This window comes from Gekko japonicus, unplaced genomic scaffold, assembly GCF_001447785.1.
Source record: "Gekko japonicus isolate JY-2015 unplaced genomic scaffold, Gekko_japonicus_V1.1 scaffold82, whole genome shotgun sequence".
In the NCBI taxonomy this organism is placed as follows: domain Eukaryota; kingdom Metazoa; phylum Chordata; class Lepidosauria; order Squamata; family Gekkonidae; genus Gekko; species Gekko japonicus.
In genome coordinates this window covers 2,084,645-2,109,638 of record NW_015174846.1, presented here as the reverse complement: position 1 = coordinate 2,109,638, position 24,994 = coordinate 2,084,645, and the positions used below count along the sequence as shown (strand labels likewise).

Here is a 24,994-nt window from a genome sequence, read left to right as displayed (position 1 = left end):
CAAGGCTATCCCACAAAATAGAAAGGACTTTAAAACAGTCAAGGAGAAAATCAGGAAGATTAAACCATCGAAAAGAAAAGAGAGGACGTTGAGGAAAGGCAGACTGCAAAATAGAAAGAACGTTAAAACAGTCAAGGAGAGAGAAAAAAAGATCAAACCAGTGAAAAGAAAAGAGAGGACGATGAGGAAAGATAGATTACAGAATGAGATCAAGAAGACAAAGAAACGTAAACTAGGGGAAGACCTTGGGGGACCCCTCCCTAAGGAATATAAAACTCCAAGACATCTGCAAGAAAGTAGCAGAAATGAGGAAAAAAAAGAAATAGAACTGGGGGCTAACAAAATATGTTATATGGAGTCCTTCTTTTCTTTGTGCTATGGTTGTAGAAGTACTGTGTGTATGGTTGTAGAAGTACTGTGTGTATACCATTGGCTTAATAATATGACTAGAACATTAAGTATGTATTGAAATGCCTTGTCCTAGGAATTGTGCTTAAAAATAGGTTTTTGATTCAGAGACTCTGTAGGAGAATTAGGTAATCCATGAACATGATTAGAAGTTGAGGCTTATAGATCTGATGGAAATCTGGGAAGATTTCTGAAATTTCTTAGTTTCTTCTGAACCTTTGTGAAAAAAATATAAAAAATTAAAAATATAATATGGATTGTGTGGGTTGTGGCCGGAAGAACTTCCCCTTTGTATTGCATATTAAGTTATGATTAAAAGTTGAAATATAAATTTTATAGGTTAAATGAAATTCCAACAAAGGTAATTCAACCTCTGAAGAAACTAAAGAATAATAGAGAGATGATGTCTGATGTACTATTAAGAGATGATTATTTTTACAATTCATCAACTGTCTTTTAGTTCAGAAGCATTGAGTAGACTGATTAATTTACTGATGTTATATTAACAAAAGAAATGGATGGAAAAAATAATGAATTTACTTATAAGTAGGAGATGTATGTTAAACTTAATTATTGTGATATAGTAATTAACATTGTCTAGGGAAAGCAATTTAATTGAAGGGATAGTGTGATGTGTGTTTTAATAGATATTTGTTTCGTTACATGTTCTGTTTTTGTGTATATGATGTTTATGTCAAAAAATGAATAAAAATTTGGAGGGAAAAAAAAAAAAGGAAGAAGATGATAGCAAATCCAGTGGCGAATTGGACTCGGTGTCTTCCAATGAGGACTCTGCTTCCGATAAAGGGGCGGCTGCCCCCCAACGCGTGTATCAATTGAGGATGAGAAAAGATCAAACAAAATGAAGGCTGAAGGACTCTGAAAAGTTTGTTTTTATTATTGGATGTTCTTGAGGTTCTCTTAAACAGTTAAATTAATGGATAAAAAGATAAATAATTTAGCATAACCGACTATGTTCAAAGTAACACTAGCAATTTAAGATTAACATTTATATAAGCTGTTGTTATCATCTCCTATTCTTGAGGTTTTAGTTATTAGTGGTTTTCTTTCCTTTCTCCCTAGATGTAGTTACCCCTTCCTAATTTTTCGTTGTAGTTTGTAGTCTATTAAAAATGCAATAAAAAATCCCCTCTAGGGGGCTAAAAAAGGGGGGGGGAAGAACTGCTCACTGGCTAAAACCCCATGAGCTGAGTTTTATCATAGGGCAGTCGTCTTCACGCTTTCTACCATCATGGAACACCTTCCATATCAAGCATCTAGAAGCTCTGCATGTCTGACCATGGAACTTTGCACTCCGCAGAGAATTCTGGGCCATGTTTTAGGTAGCATACTCAGGTTGATGCAAGATACTAGCCAGGCATTTCTCCCACATTCCCCAAGCTAAAACTGTGCTCTGGAACACACACACCTCACACTTTCCTGACAGGACAAGAGCTAGTCTTCCTCATCAGATGGGGCTGCCATATTTCCAGGTGAGGCTTCAAAGGATTCAATGGGACAGTCAGCAATTTTCTCATAGCCAACAAAAACTCATTCTGTGCATATTTTAGGGGCCTGTAGGTTCATGTGAACATGGAAGGTACACCAAGTTGTCCTGAGATCTGCTTCTTTCCGACAGTCTCTTCTGACCCCCCAAAAGCTCTCTCCTGGGGCTGTGGGATCCATGTGGAGAAACAGTCATGTGGGCGTGGCACTGTAGGGAAGGGGTGAAATTGTTCTCTCCTCGCTCTGTTTTCAGCACAGCTGCGCTTGTGGAAATCACAGGAGATATTTCAATCCCTTCCTTCTCCATCCCTGCAGCACCCCAATGCAATGTACTTATTCCTCTGTTTGGGTTCTGCAACCCAAGGAATGATGGAGTTCTGAAGAGGCTGTCAGGACGAAGAGGACCAGGGAGAAGCCAGCAGTCTCTACGCAAATGGTTTGACAGAGACCAGTGTCTACAAGTGATCAAAAATCTACAAATGGCACAAAAAGTAAATATTATAGTCAAAAAACCCACTTTGCCCACTTATAACAAAGATGGTCCTTGAATAAGCTTTCTTCAACACTCTTTTGAACCACTCTTTAAGCCAGGTGGCCTAGGAGAAGGGAAAGATGGAGAAACAGGAAGACGTCTTATAAAGGGGACAGAGCATAGTACTAGAATAGGGACCACTGATGCAGCCAAGAGGGGGCCCTTTGGGGAAAGAAGGAGCAGGTAGTGACTAAGATCACACCTATCTACCAAGACTAAAGTTCGTGTAGTGTCATGGTTAGAGTGCTTGACTAGGAGCAAGGCAACCTCACACTGCCCTGAATCTCTTGGGTGTCCTGTGCCAATCTCCACCTCTCAGCCTGACCTACCTCACAAGACTGTTAAGACACATTTCAGGATGGGGGGGGGGGAGGGACACTATACACTGCCCTGAAATCCTCAAAGGAAAAGTGGTGTCAAACCCAATCCACTACTGAAGTCCAGGCCAGGGATTACAGCAAAATCTCACTTGGGTATTAACTTTTTTCCTGCCTTGTTGCTGATTGCTACGTAGTCCTGAAAATTTATATGCAACACTGTAAAGTCAAAAACCGTGAGATGGCCGAAGCGTTAAACCTTACCTCAATTGGACAAGGTCACGGTAATAAGCTGTTCCTACTGATAAGTTTATAGATGGCATTGTGTTAAATGAATTTGCACTTACAGTCTGTATTATTGTTTAAACAGTAATCTTGTTTATGTATATTTGACTTATCTTCTAATAAAATCGTTTTTAAAAAAAAAAACTTACCTCAATTCGTTTTTCATACTTTTCCCCTTGGATGAGGCGATGAACGTAGATCTTGGGGATGTGAATATCTTCTGCAGCAAATGATCCTACATCAACAATTTCTTCCACCTAGTAAGGGGGGGGGACAACCACAGAATCAGTGCGTGTTATCTCTGAGAGTCATAGAAGATTAGAACATGGCAATACCTCAGCTCCTTCTGCTGCTTTTGAGGAGATGAGCATGTTAATGCTGCTGTGGGTTGGTAAACAGCGCCTCAACTCTAAGCCATGTCTGGAGCCGAATCTTTCTCACCTCTCCCCCTCCATTTGCCCAGTCTAGGAAATAACCTCTTTTGGTAGGAAATCCTGCACACGCTCACTTATAGGTAAATGTTGCTGGTTTAGAGGCCGTACTTCTAACTAAGGATACTTCAGAACTATAACATTAAATTTTATGAAATCTGGTCAAACCTTCTTCTAGTGCTAATCAACTAATGGACTACTGGCTGTTTAGCAGAATTTTAAATGAGATTTCCTCGTGAAACAGAGGAATTAGAAGACAGTTTTTGTTATGTCTCCCTTGACGTCAACAGGTTTGGGATAATAAATTTAGTGCACCGGATTAGCATTAAAAAATAAACACAACGTTCCCTACTTTTGATATCCGTTTTTTTGTGGTTACCTCCTGTCACGTCTATTGTTAGCTATACATCTCCCTTGCCCCATTCAGATAATAGGTAAATGGAATGTTTTACTTTATGGGTCCAGGGTCAACAACATCTGTATTTGTAATCTTACCGAGCACAAACATAAAGTGATCTTCCAGTCAAACAAAGAAACAAGTAATGTTTCTACTGAAGATCTTCTGCTAGCTTCGTGAGGATGTGGCTCCAACTGGTTACCCACGCACACACCCCAACTGACAACATAATTTCTATGATACACATGAATACATGAAGCTGCCTTATACAGAATCAGATCTCTGGTCCATCAAGGTCAGTATTATCTACTCAGACTGGCAGCTGCTCTCCAGGGTTTCAGGAAGAGGTCTTTCACATCATCTGCTACCTGGTCCTTTTAACTGGAGATGCCAGGCACTAAACTTGGGACCTTTTGCATGCCAAACAAAGGCTCTACCACCATTCTTTTCTTTGCTGAATTATAGAAGTTTTGGTGGCTTTTACTCCAGAGATGATAGAAGCTGACAATTCTAAGAAACTGCCTGTCTGCAGCAAAATTGTCTTCTAGTTCTTAAGGCCAGCTATAACTACAAAATTCACTTGACTGTGGGAGTCACTAGTTGTAGGATAATGAAGCAGAATTTTAAAGCCTTGAGGGACACAACATCGTATTATTCAAAATTCCAGAGGAAAACCTACCATCTAATCTCCAATTACCAGAAACTTGTTTATACCAAACATTGTTTAAATATTTATTTTATGGGTTTGGGAGACATTTACTGCTTTAATATAAGATCATCTCGAAATGATGGCACTCACTGTTTCCCAATTATTTCAAATTACTCCTTGAATCTCTCTGCAAAGATTAGGAAATAATTGGAAACAGTTCCTCCTTCTGTGATGTAGTACAGAGGTGGGAAAAGAAGCGGCATTTTTTAAACTGCAAAACGTGAACAGCCTTCTAAACTCATTTTCCAAATTAACAGATGAAAATAGGGGAGCGGTGGCACAGTGGGTATATCTTAACATCTGAACTGTGTTAGTTCAAGTCCCACACTGGTGTGAGCAGCCAGCCTGTTGTCCCCAGCTCATGGTCCACCCAGCGATTCGAAAGCTTCGACGAGTAGATAAAATGGGAACCACTCCTTAGCGAGGGTGGGCACGCCAACCTTCCTTCTGGGAGGGCGTTAGCTGAAGGTCGGACGCCTGGTCAAGGCTTGTAAAAGGCAAAACAGCTTCCCAGCTACGGAAAAGAACGCCTGCAATGGATGTTCCGGCCAGGCGGTGGCAGTGTGGCGATTGACATACGGGTCCTGAGGCCTGGCCAGCAAGCAGCCATGCAGGAAAATGACGGAGCCAGCCAGAAGACGTCTACACCGGGCAGTGACGGCGCGTGCAATTAAAGTCAATATATGTTGTCTTCCCTATCCCCTACGAACATTGTTAGTCCCTTGTCTATATATGGAGTAACTGTACATTGCTTTGAGCCCAGTGGGGAAAGCGATTAATAAATGGAAAGTATATATATATAAAGTATAAAAATACTTAAAACGTTCTTAAAACAGATTGTACAAAATTCCTTCTTTTAAAACATTTTTATCGCTTAAAATACAAAATTCCTGACAATTTGTTTATATTGAGGGACTTCTAGACTACCTCTCTCCACAAGAGTGTAGATTTGAAGTAATTTACAAAGGCATAAAATAGCATAATGAAAACCTTACATGAGAATAAATGAAATACAATCTTTCTTTTCCTATTACCTTCCCATACTCCTAGAGTCACAACTGATGGCCCCACCCAATGGTGGAAAGACATGTACATTTTTCATCCTAACTTACTAGGATTGCCAACTTCCATGGGGTAGCTGGAGATCTCCTGCTATTACAACTGATATCCAAGTCACAGAGATCATCTGGAAAAAATGGCCACTTTGGAAGGTGGACTATAACATTATAACCCCACTGAAGTCCCTCCCCTCCCCAAACTCCACCCTCTTCAGGTTCCACCTCCCCTCCAAATCTCCAGGTATTCTCCAGCCTGGAGCTGGAAACTCTATAACTTGCACTGTTTGTTAGCCTCCTACAAGGAAGTCCATTGTTTCTGGCTGTTTAGCTGCCCTATCTTTTCAGTTTGTTTTATTTGAAAATGATTCTTTCAAAGGACACTGGGGTCTGCTAGAACCAGTTTGGTATAGTGGTTAATCCACTTGCACCTGCTGGATGACCTTGGGCAAGCCATAGTTCTGGCACAGCTGTTTTTGAAAAAGAGCAGTTTCTGTCAGAGTTCTCTCAGCCCCACCTACCTCACAAGGTGTCTGTTGTGGGGAGGGGAAGGGAAAGGAGTTTGTAAGCCGCTCTGAGACTCCTTTGGGTAGTGAAGGGTGGGGTATAAATCCAATCTCTTCTTCTTCTTCTCATTTGCAGTAAGGGACAATTGGGTGAGAGTAAAATACCATCCATCCGAAGTATTGGGTCCTACATGAACTTAGAAGACAAACACCAAACTATAGTAGACCCAAAAGCCTATTCTATGTCCTAGTGTCTAACAGCATCAACATGGCATGTCTTTAAAAAAAATTAAGAAACCAAAGAGTCATCACTATATATTGCAGAGAACAAAGGGGGGATATTTTTATACTTGGAAAAAAGTAAATATTACTAAATACAGTATAAAATGTTGATTAAATTTATGCTTCTTCTTAATGCAATGAATCAATTCACACCATCCCAGAAAGTACAAAGACAGCCTGAGGGATGAAAGATGTTGCATTTGTTTATTCTTTAAACCATTTTGGACAAGTTATATTTTCCGGAACTGGTTCTAGAAATCAACAAGCACCGAAGACAGCAATTCAGAAGCTTCTCACGCATTCTGCTTTAATCCTCTTCAAGAGTGGAATCTGCCAGGAAGTTCTCAAGGAGAAGCCCTCCAAAATAAATAGGAACTATACAAGAACACAACAATGGATTGTGCCACGAGGTATTGCGAGCCATACACATTCATTACTAGATACTTCCAGGATTATTTCTCTTGTTGCTTTTAATGAGAACATGCCCCAATGAAAACAGGTATGAAAAGGGGTACTTCCTATTTAAACACATCCTGTCTTCCCTCTATCCACCAAAACCGGCCCAGGACAGCTTACATATATTATGCATCAGCATAAAAGGAAACGAAAACGAAGCGCAACTATACCTAACTATTCCGACACAGATTGAAGATATTGATTTTAAGATGCACGCACACAAAACATCTAAGGCAGAACCTCAGAAATCAAAAGATGGCCCAAAAGCCATCCTGCCAATGCTCCCTCTAAGCTATGGAGTCTGGTGAGCAAAAATTCTACTTTGTGAGCTACTGGCATTAAAGTTGTGAGCGAGCGACTTGACTACTGCATAAGTCAGTCTGCTCTGGAGCCATCCTTACAGAGCTAAAATGTGTGAGCCGGAGGCTAAAAAACTGTGAGCTAGCTCACACTAATTCAGCTTAAAGGGAACACTGCCTCCAGCAACCTTGGAGAAAGACTTCGTAGCCCACTCACACATGGTTTACTACTCTATGTATCAGTTCATAGATCTGCCCCATATCAAGACATTACAGGGGAAGAAGCTGGAGACCGCTTGCGGTAAGTGCGTGGACTCTAATCTGGGAGAACCAGGTTTGATTCCCCACTCTGCCACTTGCAGCTGCTGGTGACCTTGGGTCACAGAACCTAAACACTCATGTAAAAATGCCAAAATTTAGCACACAAGGGCCAATGGGCTTGACCTGACACATTTCGGCCTGTATAGGCCTTCTTCAGAGGTCAAACATAATGAGGAGCATACTGGCTTATATCATAGTACAATACAATCATATAATTATGTAACACAGATAGAAGATGGACCAGAAAAGAACTGTTCCAAACCACTAGGCACAGAATAAAAGTATAAATGAGGCCTCCAAAGGTGCAATCACATGCCAAATGGTGTTTCACTGATGATAATTTCTGGTCGAGAAAGTGCCTTCCAAAGATCGTATAGCCAAAGCGTCCTCAGTAAAATTGTCCTTAAGCAAAGAGCAGACCAGTCTCAACCTTCCAACCATGTGCCCCCAAGCTTGTACTTTATGCAATGCCTCATCGTTTTTTATTAGAGAAGAACAAGGAACTTACTTGTTAGCCTGACTTACCTCTCTTGTTCTATAGCAAGAAAAAAGAAATTAAAAAGTGATGCGTGAAGCAAGGAAATGGCTGAAAGGGGAATCTCAACCTGCTCTCCTGACCAGCAAGTCACCACAACCACTGTGAGATCCCCTCCCCCCCCCCCCCCGAGGTAAATTTATGAACTGGAACTTCATTACCCTTTTCCAGTCATTCCTACATTTACTTGAGACATTCCCGGTCTTGTTATCTCTTGCTTTTCTTCCTGGAGGCAAAGTAACTTTTACAAATGTTACAAAGTGAAGTATATAAACATTTATGCAGGTTATAGAACGGGCTTCCCCGACGTGGTGCTCATGGGCACCATGGAGCCCACCAAGTGTTTTCAGAGTGTGGGTGCGGCTTTTGCCCCAGCAAGGTTTCTGACCACTGGAGATCTGACTGGCTGTGCAGATTTTTAGAAAACGCTGCTTTGGCAGCAGCTGTCACCACAGCACAAGGATCTTCCCTGTGTGACTGAAGGTCAGCTGCAGTAGCCCTTTTGTGCCCGGCTCTGCCTCCTGAAGCAACTATTTTGTGGCTGCCACCACCAGTGTGTCGGAATTCCAAAAGTGCCCACATGCTCAAAAAATCTGGGAGCCCCTGGTATAGAAAAACGCCCATCACCTAGCCACTGCACAAATACAGCTTTAAAAAAGAGGCTGTCCACATCAATCTATAATGAAAACTCCTCTTTAAAAAACTGAGCCTCCGAGCTCAAAGTTCATGTTTCTAAATAAAACTTGAAATATACCTGTTTCCTCACAGGGAAACGCGAAACGGTTTAAAGAATCGCAGCAAAATAAATAAATAACCCAACAAGAATCTACAAATTTCCAATTCTGACAGAGGCAAAAAGGCCAAGCCTCTTTTCATCCTGTCTCAAGTTTAAAGAATGGCAGTAGGAGCACGGCCCAAAGCCACAGTACCACCAACAATACAAAGCCAAGATGCAAAAGGAAGTACTTCTTCACCCAAAGAGTGATTAACACATGGAATTCACTGCCACAGGAAGTGGTGGCGGCTACAAGCATGGACGGCTTCAAAAGGAAACTAGATAAGCATATGGAGCAGAGGTCCATCAGTGGCTATTAGCCACAAGGTATAGATAGGGACTCTGGGGCAAGTGATGCTCTGTCATCTTGGTGCTTGGGGGGGGGGGTCAACAGTGGGAGGGCTTCTAGTGTCCTGGCCCCACTACTGGACCTCCTGATGGCACCTGGTATTTTTGGCCACTGTGTGACACAGAGGGTTGGACTGGATGGGACATTGGCCTGATCTTATGCTTCTGTTCTGGATTTTCCATCCCTACAAACCATAATTCTCCCCCGCCCCCCAGAACAAGCCTCACATACTGAAAAAACGACAGTCCTCTGAAACAGTAAGAAGGCAGATTCTCAGAACCAGCGCTTGGAACAACAATATGGCATCGTGACCAAGTGGATGCATGAACCTCTGCAGTCGGACTAGCCTTGATTCAAATCCCTGCTCTAGGCAAGATAGTGTGGGAAAATCCACTCTTTATTGTTTGCAATATAAGATTAGCTCTTACTTAACTTTATTAAATGCAAAATTCATACATGCATGCAGCATTTTTCAGAAGTAAACTTATAAAACGTGAAGCCAAGAAGTGTATTCCTAGACACACAAATGCACTGGGGACCTACAGCCAATTGGGACTCTCTGGCACGTAATAACCATGGATGTTTTACAAACACACCACATTTTGAGGTGTTTACAGCTGCCAGCACTGGTACATATAAACACACACCAACACTGGTACATATAAATTCACACCTACATAAAGTATAAACTGAGGTATTTACAGCTGCCAACACTGGTACATATAAATACATACCTACATAAAGTGTAAACTGGCCTAACGTCACGGCGCAACAGGGGCGTGAACTGAAGCCCAGCACAACCAGACTTATCACCCCATTTGCTACACTCTGAGTAATTAATATTCACTACAGACTTAAGCCAGCAGTTACTAAAAGAGCAGCAATGAAAAGTGATCCACAAAATTCATCCTGTATACACAGATCTTTCTAAGATGTAGCCCATCTTATACTCATCAGATACTTTAAGTATAAGGGTCAGACAAGTTGAGAATTTGGTAATGCCATGATAGCTCCAGAACATCTTTCACTTGGTTTTTTTTAAAAAAAAAGCTTGGGGAGGGGGCTTGTATATATCTCATGGGGTGGAAACAGGGAGTTTAATCCCTTCCTCCTGTTGTCCCAAGATCATAGGACTCCACTCAAGATGCAAACAGCTCCCCAGGTGGCATCTGAGGTCACAAGTTAACCCTCCTCTTCTTCTCCTGATTAGACAACCCTTGCAGGGAGGGTGGGGTGGGGGGAGGGGAAACTTACAGCTCTTTACCAAGGAAAAGAAACATCGGATACCCATTTACAGACCTGCCAGCATGTGAACTGCCTTGATCCTAACCTTTACACATTTCCTTCCTCCAGAGAAACCCATGTCAGCTTAAGGCATTAGCAGACATCTTCAAAGATTCCTTTTTTCCTTAGAGGACCAGCTGCCATTTAAACGCTCAGCTTAAAATAAAACCTCTACACCTGAATGCTCAGAAAGCCAGATGGCTTGTGATCTTAATTCAGATTGGTTTAAAAAAAAAAAAGCACTAACAGAGCAAGCAAGGAAAATATCCCTTTCCCCCCAATATTGCACAGAAAGTATCTCAGGCTTTAGTGAAAACTTTAATTGGAAGGGGACCTAACTTACAATGCATTTTAAACTATTTGAGGACAGAACCTGAACTGAATCAATAGCTCATGGCACCATGTGGATTAGTGTTACAGCGAAGTACATGAGAGTAGGCAGGTTAGTAAAATGTTGAGGGGGTCTGCCTAGCATTGAAGCTTTGTTGTCAAACATGCTTTTATTTTAAGCAAACACTTCAAAATGTACACATTATAGCTGCAGAGAAGCATTCGGGAGCACTCCCAACAGAAGAACTTGCTAATGTGAGAAAGCTTCATCCCATTTCTTAGCTTGTGATGGCTTAGAAAGAGATCTACACTGCAGGGACAAAATCTTGGAGGATCACATCTGCTACAGGCCAAGATGCTAACAGTTTGATTCGGGTTTTGGAAATGTCTTTCTACAGCTTATGGGGGCCGGGGGGGGGGGGGGGGGGAGAGAAAACACGAGCACTCCTGAGAACTGAATCCTGCAAGAACTTATTATGAAAACTTATTTTTTTCTTAATGAAGAAAAACTACTGGGATGCAAGAACTAAGGCAGCATTTGCTATTAAGCATGTGTTTAGAAGCAACACCATTTCTCAGCGGCTCGCTGCTAACAATAAAACAATGCCAGTTTCAAATGACTAATGGAACCCATTCATTTCTGCCCCACAGTGCGATGAAGTTCATTGTACCTGTGATAGAGGAATGATAACAGAACAGGAGCGCTGTTACTAAGCAACTGCAGACACAATGTAGGGTTTTTTAATTATGTTTATTTAATTAGTGGAGTGAAATAGGATTTATTTTGTTGCATAAAATCACCCAAGTCTCTATTTCTTTTTCTCCCTTGCTAACTTAACAGCCATCTTAACGCAAAGACCCTGGGAGACTCTGACTTTGTTTCCCATCTCAAACTAAGACTCGAAACTGGGCATAAACAAAGGTTTAGAATCCCAGGGTTGGGGGGGAAGAGACAAAAATTCCAATTCATCAGACATCATGATAGATTAACGCTTTATTCAAGGCTTCCCAAAGTCGTTTCCTGCACTCTAAGAACGGCAAACTAGCACAACAAAGATTCACACCCAATCTCAGCTTGTCGTGAGGTCTGAAGGGAGCCTGGGATTTGAAACTAAGGCCTGTTGCTGGTTTGTTAACCATCATTTACACTAACTGTGGTTTGCCGCAATGCCTGAAACCAGCAACAGACCTGGACACAGGCAGCAACAGAGGGGGAATTTCCTTTTCCCTGCTTGGGCGGTAAGCAGCAGACAAACTGGGGCTTAGACACACAAGCCTGGATCTGTTACTTAAAGCTGGTAGACTAACCTGAGTTGGTTACATAAAACAACAGTTTATTTTGACATATGAATACAGCCTGAGAGTTAGCACAAGAGCCTGTATCTACACAAAAAGAAAAGTAGCATGTTCTGGAAAAGTCTAGACTAGAACGCTTTCTCCCAATATGTCTAGGACCTTTCCCCCTCTATCTTTTTTCCCCGTTTTAATAAAAGAGCATTGTTATACAAGTCCTTACCCCACAGTCTGAGGAGCTTTACCACTTCTATCAGTGGGGAGGGGTTATGGCACAATGGCAGAGCATCTGCCTGGCATGCAGAAGGTCCCAAGTTCAATCCCCGGCATCTCCAATTAAAAGGATCAAGTAGTAGAGTGTATGAGAGAGAAACTATTCAGCTTTGCTGAATGGCAGCAACCTTCCATCTCTAGTGCGGGTGAAGATAATATAAATTCTGCCCCATAAACTCTGCCCACATCAGTCTTCAATTATGTGTAAGCATCACACATCAGGCCCCTCTGAGCTCTTTGCAAACATCTGCAGGAGCCTTCACAAGGCATACAAGCCCATACATCAAGACAAACATCTTTACCTGATTTCAATTAGACTGATTTAACCCAAAACACCAATTGTAAACAGGAGGGCTTGGTTCCCCCCACCCCCCAGTGGCCAGGTAGGTAAGAGAAGACACACACAGAGAGCTGCCCAACAGCATCATTGTCACAACTTGAGCATTAAACATTGCATTAACCTTTTGGTCTAAGAATGTATTGGATGACTGGAAGGATTTGTCAGCCTAGCTTTGATATGCAATGCATTAAGAGTTCTGGGAGAGAAACAAAGAAATCCGGTCGAGCTTACCTCTACGATAGTTGTTCTGGCAGCCTTGCACATAGGCTGGTTAAAATTTCTTGCAGTTTTCCTGTGTGGGAAACAGAAGCGGTGGGGAAACATAAGGTGGCTTAAAATAGTAAACACTTTGTTTGCCTTCAGGCTGTGTTCCTTTTGTATTGGGGGGGGTCATGGAGGGAAGCATTCCAACAGAATCAGGAAAGAGCAGTTTGTTTTTTGGAAGGTTTAAAACAATGGTCTTCAAACGTTTTTTTGAAGTGGGACCCACTTTTAAAATTACTGTGGTTTTCAGGACTTGCTTGCAAATTAAGTCCAGGCAGCTTTCCCCCTTACCTAACATAAAATGCCAGACTTTTATGTTAGGTAAAGGTAAAGGTAAAGGTTCCCTTGCTCGAAAGCCAGTCGAATCCAACTCTAGGGTTGCAGTGCTCATCTCCGTTTCAAAGCCGAAGAGCCAGCGCTGTCCAAGGAAGTTTCCGTGGTCATGTGGCTGGCGTGACTAAACACCAAGGCGCACGGAACGCTGTTCCCTTCCCACTGAAGTGGTACCCATTTATCTACTTGCAATTTCTTGCTTTCGAACTGCTAGGTTGGCAGGAGCTGGAACTAGAGACGGGAGCTCACTCCATCATGCGGCACCCGGGTCTCAAACTGCTGAACTACTGACCTTCCAGAGCCTGCAGTTCAGTGTCTTAACCACTTGAGCCACCACAGCTCCATTGATCATGTATGCAATCTCTAATCCACAATTTAACCTGCAGAGAACTCAGGACAAGTTTAGTATTTATACGACATTACTGAGCCAACAGGCTGTATTTCTTGCCCATTTCACACAGACCCAAATTTGCCATATAGCCTCCTCTCCCTGTCTCCCTGCTCTCTGGCCTTGCATCCTAAATGCAAGAGAACCTGAACTCAGTCCCCAGTCGTCACAGAATCTGTTTTAACTACAGGCCTACATCATTCACAAAGCATAATGTTTTGCCGGCAGTGCCAGCCACAAAATACTTGTTCTTTACCAGGTGTTTCTCAAAGTTTGAGACTTGCCTTAACTGAAATATTACCTCTGAAATGTAATTGTAATTTTGTTAAAAATCTGTTTTAATATCCTATGGATTTTTACAAGCACGTTTCTTAATAATATTGGAAGATACTTTAAGCCTCTCTATGGAGAAGGCAGAATATCAGACAAATGAATGTTATTTTAGATTTTTCTCTTTACCATCAACTGCTCCTACGATTTTGGGCTTCCAGTGCCCCCTACTGGTTATTTTTTGCTTTTCTCCCACCCAGCCAACAATTTCAACATTTCGTTTATACAGAGAAAGTAAAAAAAGATACAAGTTATTACTCCAAATCCCCAGCGAAACACAGATTTCTTTCCCCTTGTAAATTAATTGCTGCCAGATGTAACAACATTTTCATAGAATCACAAGGGATGACATCTCACCAAAGAAGATTTTGAAATGTATTATTCTATTGATTATGATCACTGTGGGAGTTAACAATTACATTTTGAGCCCTTCTCTAGAAGACAGCATGGCCCGTTATCTTGCAAAGCCCTGAGAGACCTTGTTTTCTAAATAGCAGCATCACCCTTCTCAGCCCTGAAAATTGGTTCTTGAACTGCTATATCAAAAGCAGTAGTTTTACATTTAGAAAAAAAAAAAAAGGGTGGGGGGGGGGGGGAGTTCTGCAATGTTCCCTAGCATAGAACCACGTATGGAGTATAAATCAGAGTCAGAGGTTGGACGCTAGCTCAGGTCTCAAAGTCCTCTTCATAGGCAAAAGGAATGTGCTATATGAACCCATATGACTGGCATACAGCACACAGCTATGGATTATCTAGGCTTGGTAATGTGGCCTTGCCTAACCAAGAGAGCAGTATCTTCTGCCTGCTACACTCCCAAAAAACTATGTGCAAGGACCCTGGTGCAAGGATCCAGGCACAGGCTCCATTTTCATGGCACAAATAAAAAATTCTGCCTTCAAGGAAGCCAGTGTCCACTTGTGAATACAAACTGCCACGCAACTCTTGTTTCATTGTGGGGGATTCTAGGACATGTTCTAAGGGGGACACAAGAACATTGTCCAATTGGCTTCTCTCACATAAAATGAACACGTATCCTAGAACCAAGGTCTTCCATGGCTACATATTGAACAGAAAGGTTCATAGCTAGCTGGCAGGCTGCCTTTTAGGAAAGACCTTTACCTACCATTGGTGATGGGGGTGGAAAGTGCCTTCAAGTTACATCTGACTTATGGAGACCCCAGGGGGATTTTCAAGGCAAAAGAAGCTCGGAGATGGTTTGCCACTGCCTGCCTCTGTGCAGCAACCCTGGACTTCCGTGGTGGTTTCCCATCCAATATTAACTACGGCTGACCCTGCTTAGCTTCTGATATCTGATGAGATCGGGCTAGCCTGGGCCGTCCAGGTCAGGGCTTATCCGCCATTAAAGGTAAAATAAAGGTTCCCTTGCTCAAAAGCCAGTCGAATCCGACTCTAGGGTTGCGGTGCTCATCTCTGTTTCCAAGCCGAAGAGCCAGCGCTGTCCAAAGATGTTCCCATGGTCATGTGGCCGGCATGACTAAACACCAAGGCGCACGGAACACTGTTACCTTCCCACCGAAGCGGTACCTATTTATCTACTTGCAATTTCTTGCTTTCGAACTACAGGAGCTGGAACTAGAGACGGGAGCACACTCGGGTCTTGAACTGCTGCCATTACTGACCTTCTAAACAAGGATGTCCAAATAAGTCCCAGAGGCACCCCAGAAGACCCTTCGAAAACCACTGCACCAGGGGAAATGACCTCTGCTCTGAACGGAACATACCTGAAAATGACGTTTCCAGCACGATCAGACTTCCATGCCTTGATTAGCGCAAAATCTCCTACGATCGACTTCTCCATGATGAAGTGACGACCATCAAACTCCCTTACCTAAAGTAAACAACCCCCCCAAAAAAGGTCAAAGCTTTTGCTCCCTAAAATGAGGCTGCCAAGGTGCTTTAGTGGAGAAGGGAACAAGAAAAGAGAGAAAGAGCAGGTAATTCAATTGGAGGGGGATGCCATAGGCTCTCTTTTTTGCAGATATAATGGCTGAGTGAAAAAATTGCAACAGCCAATAGGATCTGGTAGACAAAGAGCTGCAGTGGACATGGGAACACTTAATTTCAAGTCCTCAATACATGGGCTTGGACAAATCAATCACTACCTTGCAGGCAGCCATGGTAAAAACCCTGCAGTGTCAGTCCAGTCATCTAAGGAAGGACAGGATACAAAGGTAACAGCTATGACAGTTGAATTAGAAAGGCATTTTTTTAAAAGACAGCGACTGCATGAATCACTATTCCCTTGGTAAAGCTACAAGTGAACCATTCCAGAAAAGAGATAGCTATGTGTAAGGGCTAAAATCTAAACAAGTGGTTTACAGTTTATGATGTGTAAGAGGCAAACTACATGTTAGAGCAGCCAAAGGTCCAATCGGTGGCCAATGACAGACATGAGGAGCTGTTTCAGCCCATGAAAAGGAGCATTTAAAAAAGGTAAAGGTAAAGGTTCCCTTGCTCGAAAGCCAGTCGAATCCAACTCTAGGGTTGCGGTGCTCATCTCCATTTCAAAGCCAAAGAGCCAGCGCTGTCTGAAGACGTTTCCGTGGTCATGTGGCCAGCATGACTAAACACCAAGGCGCACGGAACGCTGTTATCTCCCCACCGAAGTGGTACCTATTTATCTACTTGCAACTTCTTGCTTTCGAACTGCTAGGTTGGCAGGAGCTGGAACTAGAGATGGGAGCTCATTCCATCATGCGGCACACTCGGGTCTCGTACTGCTGAACTACTGACCTTCCACAGCCTGCAGTTCAGCGTCTTAACCACTTGAGCCACCGCAGCTCCGAAAAGGAGCATGGGGGATGCAAAAAGATCATCTGGTGTTGGCTCAAATCGAAAAATGCATTGTTTGTCTGTTCTGAAGACAAACTCAAATGTGAAACTCACACACAAACAGCAACATGAAAAAAAATTACAAATGCCACACAAATCAACAAGAACCAGACAGGGGGGGGGGGGAGAGAAGTTTTACAACTCTGAAACCTGGTAAGGTCTACAAACAGATGGAAAATTATTCTCTGCACTCTCACATACTTGGTTCAGATGATATTTGTCCCCTGTTTGCTTTTCTAAATGTAGTGGGGTAGTGAGAACATCACACTTCCCCTTTCTCCAGGACCACCAAACATTATTTTCTTTTGTTTTTGCCGTCTAGTCACAGCTGACTTACCCTGTAGGGTTTTCAAGGCAAGAACTGTTTGGAGGTGGCATGCCACTGCCCGCCTCTGCGTGGCAACCCTGGTATTCCTTGAAGGTTTCCCATCCAGATACTAGCCAGGGCCGACCTTGCGTAGCTTCTGAGATCTGACAAGATCAGGCTAGCCTGGGCCCAGACATTCTTACCCGGGCACTACTTTCCATTAGGATGAACGCGCGTGCACACACACACACACAAAACCAGTGTACACAAACCCAGATCATGCACCTGCATTTCAGATTTTGTCTAGGAGAACTGATTGTGATGTACAGCCCTGCACATTTTGGGGTTTAGATGCATACGCTCTATTCATCCATTCTTTAAATATGCATAACACACCATTCCTCTAGAGAGCTGTAGAGGGCATACATCTCCAAGTCTGCCACCAACTCTCCTTTGTGAAGCAGATTAGAATGAAAGGTTGTCATGGCTCAAGGTCACCCAGTGGCCTTCATGGACTGAATGGGTATTTGACCACAGTCCAATCCTCTAATCCCATGACAACACTGCTTTCCTATTAAACTGTTATGCAGGCAGTACGGGTGGGCAAAAAAGACTGCAGTGATCTCACTACTTCACCCTGTGAAGGGAAAAGTATCACCTGAACCAGGCCACCCAGGACTTTATGAAGAGAGCATATTCCCAATCAATTTTAAATGTTAAAGAAAACGAGGGAAGATAAGAGAGGACAAGGTGGTTTTCATAAACTTGTTGGGTTAAAGTCTTGCATTCTAGAAAAAGTCTGGGAGGAGAGAAGTCAATGGGACTCATTCAGTATGTCCATGATCTTCTTGTTAACATTTTTAAATGTAAATTTCTTGCTCTGGACTATAACGCTCATCTTGGGGGGGGGGGGGAGAAGTAGGAAAACTCCCATTCTTCTAGGACACACCTGAAATCAGAAGAAGCAAAGCTAATAATGACACCTTTGCATTATATAAATGGAACCAATCGCTCTGTCTTTCAGTGGGCTGGATCTAGCCAGATCTAGTCAAGCCCCCCTCTTCTTACAGACGCCACCCCATATGGCTTTTGTCCATGTACATCCCACTGTCCACAACACAATCTTTTTTCGGTAGGCCCTCTTCCTTTTTCAACCAGTGGGAAAGCTGGTTCGATTCAACTCAATGTCCATTCCTTAAGAGCTAATCTGATGACCTGTTGTAGGACAAAAGCCAAGAACAGCAGAGCGGACCCCCCCCCCCAGCAGCGTCAACTCCCAACTCCCAACACACATTCACACCTCAATGGATGCTGTACCTCTCTTGGTTCACTGGCAAGGCAGACAGTACCGTCCTTGTTGTATTTGATTGGGGCCCCTCCTTCTTGTACCAAGGTTCCGTAGCCAGTGCTGGTGTAAAAAGCTGGAATCCCTGCCCCCCCTGCTCGAATCCGCTCAGCAAGTGTTCCCTAGCAGGAGAGAAATTGAGGAGAAGGTAGCCGATTTTGTTGAATGAAAAGAATGTCCTCAGGACCAGCTCTGCGCGCACACACACCCCCGCCCCACAACAGAAAACTACTTTTCTTCTCAGGTGTCTGCAAAAATATCCTTCTGCATAAGCAAGCAGCTAGTGCCATCCGCTGGTCCTCATGAAAAAACTCAAAACTCGCAGCCATAAGCTGTCATTCAAAGTACATGCAGCAATTATTATGAAGCTTAATTCCCCCAAAGGTGCGGGTGGACCCTAGAATTCAAATCCCTTAATGCCACTGGCTGAACTCCTCTGGTGTCACAAAGACTCTTTGCATAAATTAGTAAATGCAGATGAGCCAAAGAAATCATAACAAGCAGAACACCCAGAAGTCAAAGAAGATTTAATGAGAGAGAAATATAGGCACACACACACATGCTGACGGGCTCTTCGGCCAGTTATAAATCCCATACTGAACCTTCCCTGACCCTTTGCAAAGTAGAACTGTTTCATGACCTACTTTAGACACATGAAGCTGCTTTGTATCAAATCAGACCAGTGACCAGGGTCACTGGCTGTGTGTTAGATTGACACCTGACCTAACCTTTTCCTCTTGCACTGAGAATTTACACTTGGAAGATTCGTGGTAGAATTCATATGCAACCCTCTGGGTGCGTTCAGACGGGGGCTTTACAACGGTATAGGTGCCGGTTCCAACCGGAGTTCACACAGCGAACATCTGCCTCCCGTCCCTAACCGTTGTAAAGGCCTTTAAACCGTTGCACTCTGCCACTAGGTCCCCAAGTGGTGGTATCCTGAGTGCAATGGTTGCAATCGCTGTACCCCTCTGTCTGATCGCTCTCCACCGGTGCCTAGCCACTTCCGTTCGAAAGCCTGAGGCTTCCGATTTCCCCCCGCCATTTTTTTTAAAACTAAGCGATATGCACTTGGGCGAAGCTTCGCCCTGAGCGTTTGTTTTATATACCTGAGCCTACCTGAGGGACCGCCTTTCCCCATATGTGCCCCCAAGAGCACTACGGTCCGGGACCCAGAACTTATTGGATGTACCGGGTCCCCGGGTTATCAAATTCGCAGTGACCAGGAATAGGGCGTTCTCGGTGGCGGCTCCTATCTGGTGGAACGAGCTCCCAGAGGAGATCAGGGCTCTGCAGGACCTAGCACAGTTCCGCAGAGCCTGCAAGACGGAGCTCTTCCGCCAGGCGTTTGAATAGGAGCCGCCACCATCACCATCATCATGCCATCATTATTATCTACGCACCAAGCTTGTGGACAGGGTTATCAGATGTGGACACTCTGAAAGAGAACGGGACTTTTGACGACCATCTGGTTTCGGAGGCGAGCACCAATTACTGTTGTATTTGTATGATGTTTTAAGTGTTAATGCTAATTAATATTTTAATGCTTTTACTGTTTTATTGTATGTCTCAGCGACATACCATGTAAGCCGCCCTGAGCCTACGGGGAGGGCGGGATAAAAATATAAATAATAAATAATAAATAAATAAATATATATTTAAAAAGCCCTTAGTGTAGCGTATCGGAGGAGTCTGGGACTTAAGGGAGGCCAGTTTGGTCTTTAAACTTTAAAGGTAAGTCCTCACCTTTAAAGTTTAAATGTAATACAGGGTGTTTTGAGCATGCGCAAAGATCGCCATTCTGTGGATGGCTGCCTATGCGCATGCTCAAACTGAGTTTAAAAAAAAAAAGCCGACGCCCGCAGCGTGTGAGCGGGAATACAACGATGGGATCCGCAAAATGGAGGTGAGTGTGATCACGTTTCAGCCGGCATAAACTGCACCGGTTCCAACCGGTACAGTTTATGCTGGCTGAAACGCCGCGTCTGAACGCACCCTCTGTATCTCAAGCTTCTCCTTCCCCTTGCAAGATTCCCAGTCCCTTGGCAGGGGTGGGGAATCATTGGTTTCTGCCACTGCTTGAAGAAAAATCAGTGCTAAAATCTTTGATTTGCCACCAACCTAGGATAACTACAGAAAATATCTGACCTAATAAAGCCTGAACTTCTCCTCACAGAGAGAAAGTGCAAATACAAAACACTAGTTTTCAATGGCTAGTTGGTTTTACCCACAAATAGCAGCAATTCTACTTATTCTACAGCTCCCTGATGGTGGAAAATGCTGTCACGGCAGACTTGGGGTTTTCAAGAGAATAGATTAACACTGCAAAGACCAACCCTGCTCAACTTGCAAGATCTGATGAGATCAGGCTAGCCTGGGCTGTCCAGGTCAGTACAGAGCTCCCTAGCATGAAAGAAAAGCTCAACCTCCCTCCACATCTTTCATTGATACAGCTCTTCACACAGGTTTTGGCATCTGGCTCTCTTCTTGAAATCCACATATATTAGTCAGTAACTGCCTTTTCCAGACAACTAGGATTACCAACTGGAGGACAGCTTAGCTCCCACTCAAAGGAAAAAGTCAAATTCTACCCATATACAGGATCTCTTAAATCTTCTTCCTTCCCAACAAAGTCTTGGGATGGTGTAGAGTGCAATCAGTTGACCAGAGATGTAAAGCAGCACAAATCTGTGTTTCCATGTGTGTAATTCTGCATTTAATTACTTCTAGTCATTAAACCAGAAGCACTCAAATGGCAACTATGTTTATATAGGTAGGTGTGACGACCCCTTATCTGGGGAGGTCTGGTTTCCCTTTAAAATGTTCTTTATGTTTTGTTTTACGGTGTATATTCGGCTGCCACCAGGAAATTTAAGGCTTTCCAAACCTTTATACTATAATATTTCTATCACTGGGTAGGTAGGTCGAGGTTTTAGGCTTTCATGAGGGTCTATGTGTTTTCTGAGAAATTATTTCTTTCAGAGTTGGCAGACTTAAATAAAAGAAGATTTATTGATATAATTCGTAAATAATATGGTAGAACACTGTAACTAGGAATGGGTAAATACTAAACAATTGCTTTGGGTAATTCACACACTTTTCTCTCCACTGTCAGGGATCTTGGCATGTAACTTTGTAACTTTAATTCAAGGTTATGTAAGTTCACTGTTTCTCTCCAGGACATACAGCCTTTCCTAAACTTTGTCTTCAATTACTTTCATTTACATTTTACTATTCTCTCAGAACAACCTCAGCTGTTCTTAACTGCACACACACAGAGACTGCTTCTCTCACAGACTTCAGAACGAACTAACTGACTGTTTAACTGTCCTCATCAACTGTCACTCTTCAACTGTCCAAACCTCAAACTGTCACTCCTGATAGACATACATATTCATCTACACAGCATCACTTCCAAAACCCCTCCCCCTCTCTGTCACTCACCAATCACACCACACTTGCCTCTTCAAGCACTCTAGACTATCACATGCAACCAAACTTTTAAAGAGACACACATCCATAAACAAGGAATCGTTACAGTAGGAAATAAGATGACCCCACAGAAATTACTTAGGCAAGTTGGTCAATTAGCTCATTTCTCAACACATAAAAGACATAAACACCATAAAATACATTAATATTTCAAAAAACCCTCAAATGGAATAATGCTTTAAGCAAGCTGACATCTATACGCATGCAATTAGGAAGATTTCTCCAGTGTTATTCTAAGCTCCTCTACTGCATTGCACTTCTGCCAGAGTGAACAACATCATATCTAAGGAAGAAGCCAAGGGTACAGCTATTTGTTATAAGAGACAACCCCTGCCCCCCACTTATTCACCCCTTAAGGATAGCATTTTACCTGCGGTGTAAGCTCAACTTCCAGTTCTCCAGATAAATACTGCCGCTCAAATTCTGCATTCTCTCCAACATAGGATGATACCATGCGCTTGATTTGGTGGGTTTGAAGTAAAAGCCCGAGCCCAAAATTGTCTACCCTGCATAGGAAAAAGTAATTAGACTACAGTCACTAGAAGAGAAGAGCCACAAAATGTCATGGAAATATGGGCGAGGGGATATAGCCCTCCTTTCTTCCAAGTATTCGAAAGTTGGACTGGTCCCACACTGGCTTCTTATTTCTGGCTGTAAAGTCAATTATGGCTTATTAATTTAAAACAAGCACCACTTGGCTTTGAGGCAGTTCCCAAAAAGAAATATGACCTATCATAACAGTGAGGGGGGAAATGTAGGTATACAAATTGGCATCCTCCAGAATTACAACTGATCTCCAGAGTACAGCGATCAGTCCCCCTGAAGAAAATGGCTGCTTTGGAGGGTGAATTCTATGGCACTATACCATGGTGAAGTCACATCCTCAGGCTCCACCTCCAAATCTCCAGGAATCATCCAGCCCACAGTTGGCAACCTTATTTGCTCATGATGTAGAATATCTAGTATTGTGCAAGGGTGACTAAACAGTAGGCTCACATACAGCCTCCAAAGTAATTTTATCTGGCTTCCCAGCAGCCTTACCAAGTATTCTCCAACATGCAGTAGAAAGTTTGCCCAGAGTTTTACCTATAAAGTGTTCAAATTGCAAGAAAAACCACAGTATTGGTTTTTCATATAATGGCATGGCTATGCCTCAGAGCTATTCCCTAATTACTGTGAAGCTAAGATGTTGCCTGACCACTTATGAGGTAGTCCATCTGAACCCCAGCATACCTGAGGGACCACCTTTCCCCATACAGGCCCCAAAGAGCACTTCGGTCGGGGTCACAACACCACCTAGTGACCCCGGGCCCCAAGGAGGCCAGGCTTGCTGCCACAAGGGCCAGGTCCTCTTTGGTGGCGGCTCCTACCTGGTGGAATGAGCTCCCGGAGGAGATCAGGGCCCTGCAGGATCTTTTACAGTTCCGCAGGGCCTGCAAGATAGAGCTCTTCCGCCAGGCTTTTGAGTAGGAGCCGCTGCCGCCACTACCACCACCGTGCAACTGCAGAGCAGTTTCGCTGGGTTGGGCTGACTAGCCATCTGAACATCGTGGCCCATGGCATCCCCCCTCGTTGATCCCAACGTGATATGCAATAGGGAGTGAGTATTTTAGTCGTTTATGTATCCTGTGAGATCTGCATTTTTGCCTAAATTGTTTTAACCTGTTTACTTTTTATTGCACTTTTGTGCCTTAATTGTTTTAACCTGTTGTATTTTCATTGCACTTTTGTGCCTACGTAAGCCGCCCTGAGCCCGCATGCGGGGAGGGTGGGGTATAAATGAAATAAAATAAACAAATAAGGAGTGCAACTAATCTTCTGGGCCCACACACTGAAGAAACAAAGAATCCTAGGCCTAGCTATGAAAGTTCGAATTTTTATCTTGAAATGCTGTATCGGTTATCATCGAGGAATTTTTGAATTAAGTTTTATAAACTGACTGTTTTATTCAATGTTGTAACTACCCTGAGCCCTGTATCCCAGGGGAGGGTGGGATATAAATCAAATCAAATATATTTTTAATGGTTTATGGAACATTTACTTTATTTACTTCATTTATTGCTGGAGTTGCCAGGCCTGGTAAAACCATAGAGTTCCCAGTGATTCCTAGAACAATGTGACATCACCTCCAATTTTCCTCAGAATTGGTGTCACAATATGTGTGATGCCAGCTTTTTTTTCTTGCTGCTATCAAAGCAGGGAATCTAGCATCCCTATTTATAGCCCACCTTTTTCACTGAGATCCAAGACTTGATTACAGTTCCCCTGATACACTGAATACACAAAGCAGGTAGAGAGCTAACCAATGTTCCCTCTAAGCTGTGGAGTCTTGTGAGCAAAAGCTCTACTTTGTGAGCTACTGGCATTAAAGTTGTGAGCGAGCGATTTGGTTGCTGCATAAATTGGTTTGCTCTGGAGCCCTCCTTCCTGAGCAGAGACAAAAATGTGTGAGCCAGAGGCTAAAAAACTGTGAGCTAGCTCACACTAACTCAGTTTAGAGGGAACACTGGAGCTAACATACTTTCCACCCTCAACCCCAACCCCCAAATACTTTATCATGTGCCTCAAAATAATTTTCTTGATTTATTTTTCAGTGTCATGGAAACCAGAAACACAGTAGGATAAATGCATCGAGGGAAGAGAAATTAGCTCAATTAAGGCCCCGGGCACACGGGCTGGCTGAAACGCGGCTACTCAGAGCCGCTCCAAACTTGATACGCTGCGGCGGGATCCCACGGATCCCCTAGCCGCGGCGCAGCACTCCCCGGCACGCTCAGATGCCGGGGAGGAAAAGTCCGAGGGGAGGGGGGAGGCTGCCGAACTGCGCATGCTCGGGCATGCGCAGTACGGCTGGGGGCCGGGATGCGGCGGCACAAGGACGCGCCGCCGATCCCACAGCCCTGCCTGCGCCGCACCAATGGATGCAACCACCTAGAGAGGTGGTTGTTTTTTGCGGCACAGTTTGGGCCGTTGGGATGGATCAGGGACGGAGACGGCAC

General features: G+C 43.4%; 1 protein-coding gene across 1 annotated transcript in view; it reads right to left on the bottom strand.

Moving 5' to 3' along the window:
- OXCT1 (3-oxoacid CoA-transferase 1) overlaps positions 1-24,994 on the bottom strand; it is an 85,576-nt gene that overhangs the window by 31,221 nt on the left and 29,361 nt on the right. Inside the window, exons 4-8 of the mRNA XM_015424477.1 lie at positions 22,366-22,501; positions 18,476-18,625; positions 15,741-15,847; positions 12,915-12,975; positions 3,198-3,305 (exon numbers count right to left, since the gene is read on the bottom strand). Of these exons, the coding sequence (XP_015279963.1) occupies positions 3,198-3,305; positions 12,915-12,975; positions 15,741-15,847; positions 18,476-18,625; positions 22,366-22,501 (562 nt within the window). The remainder of the gene's footprint in view (positions 1-3,197; positions 3,306-12,914; positions 12,976-15,740; positions 15,848-18,475; positions 18,626-22,365; positions 22,502-24,994) is intronic.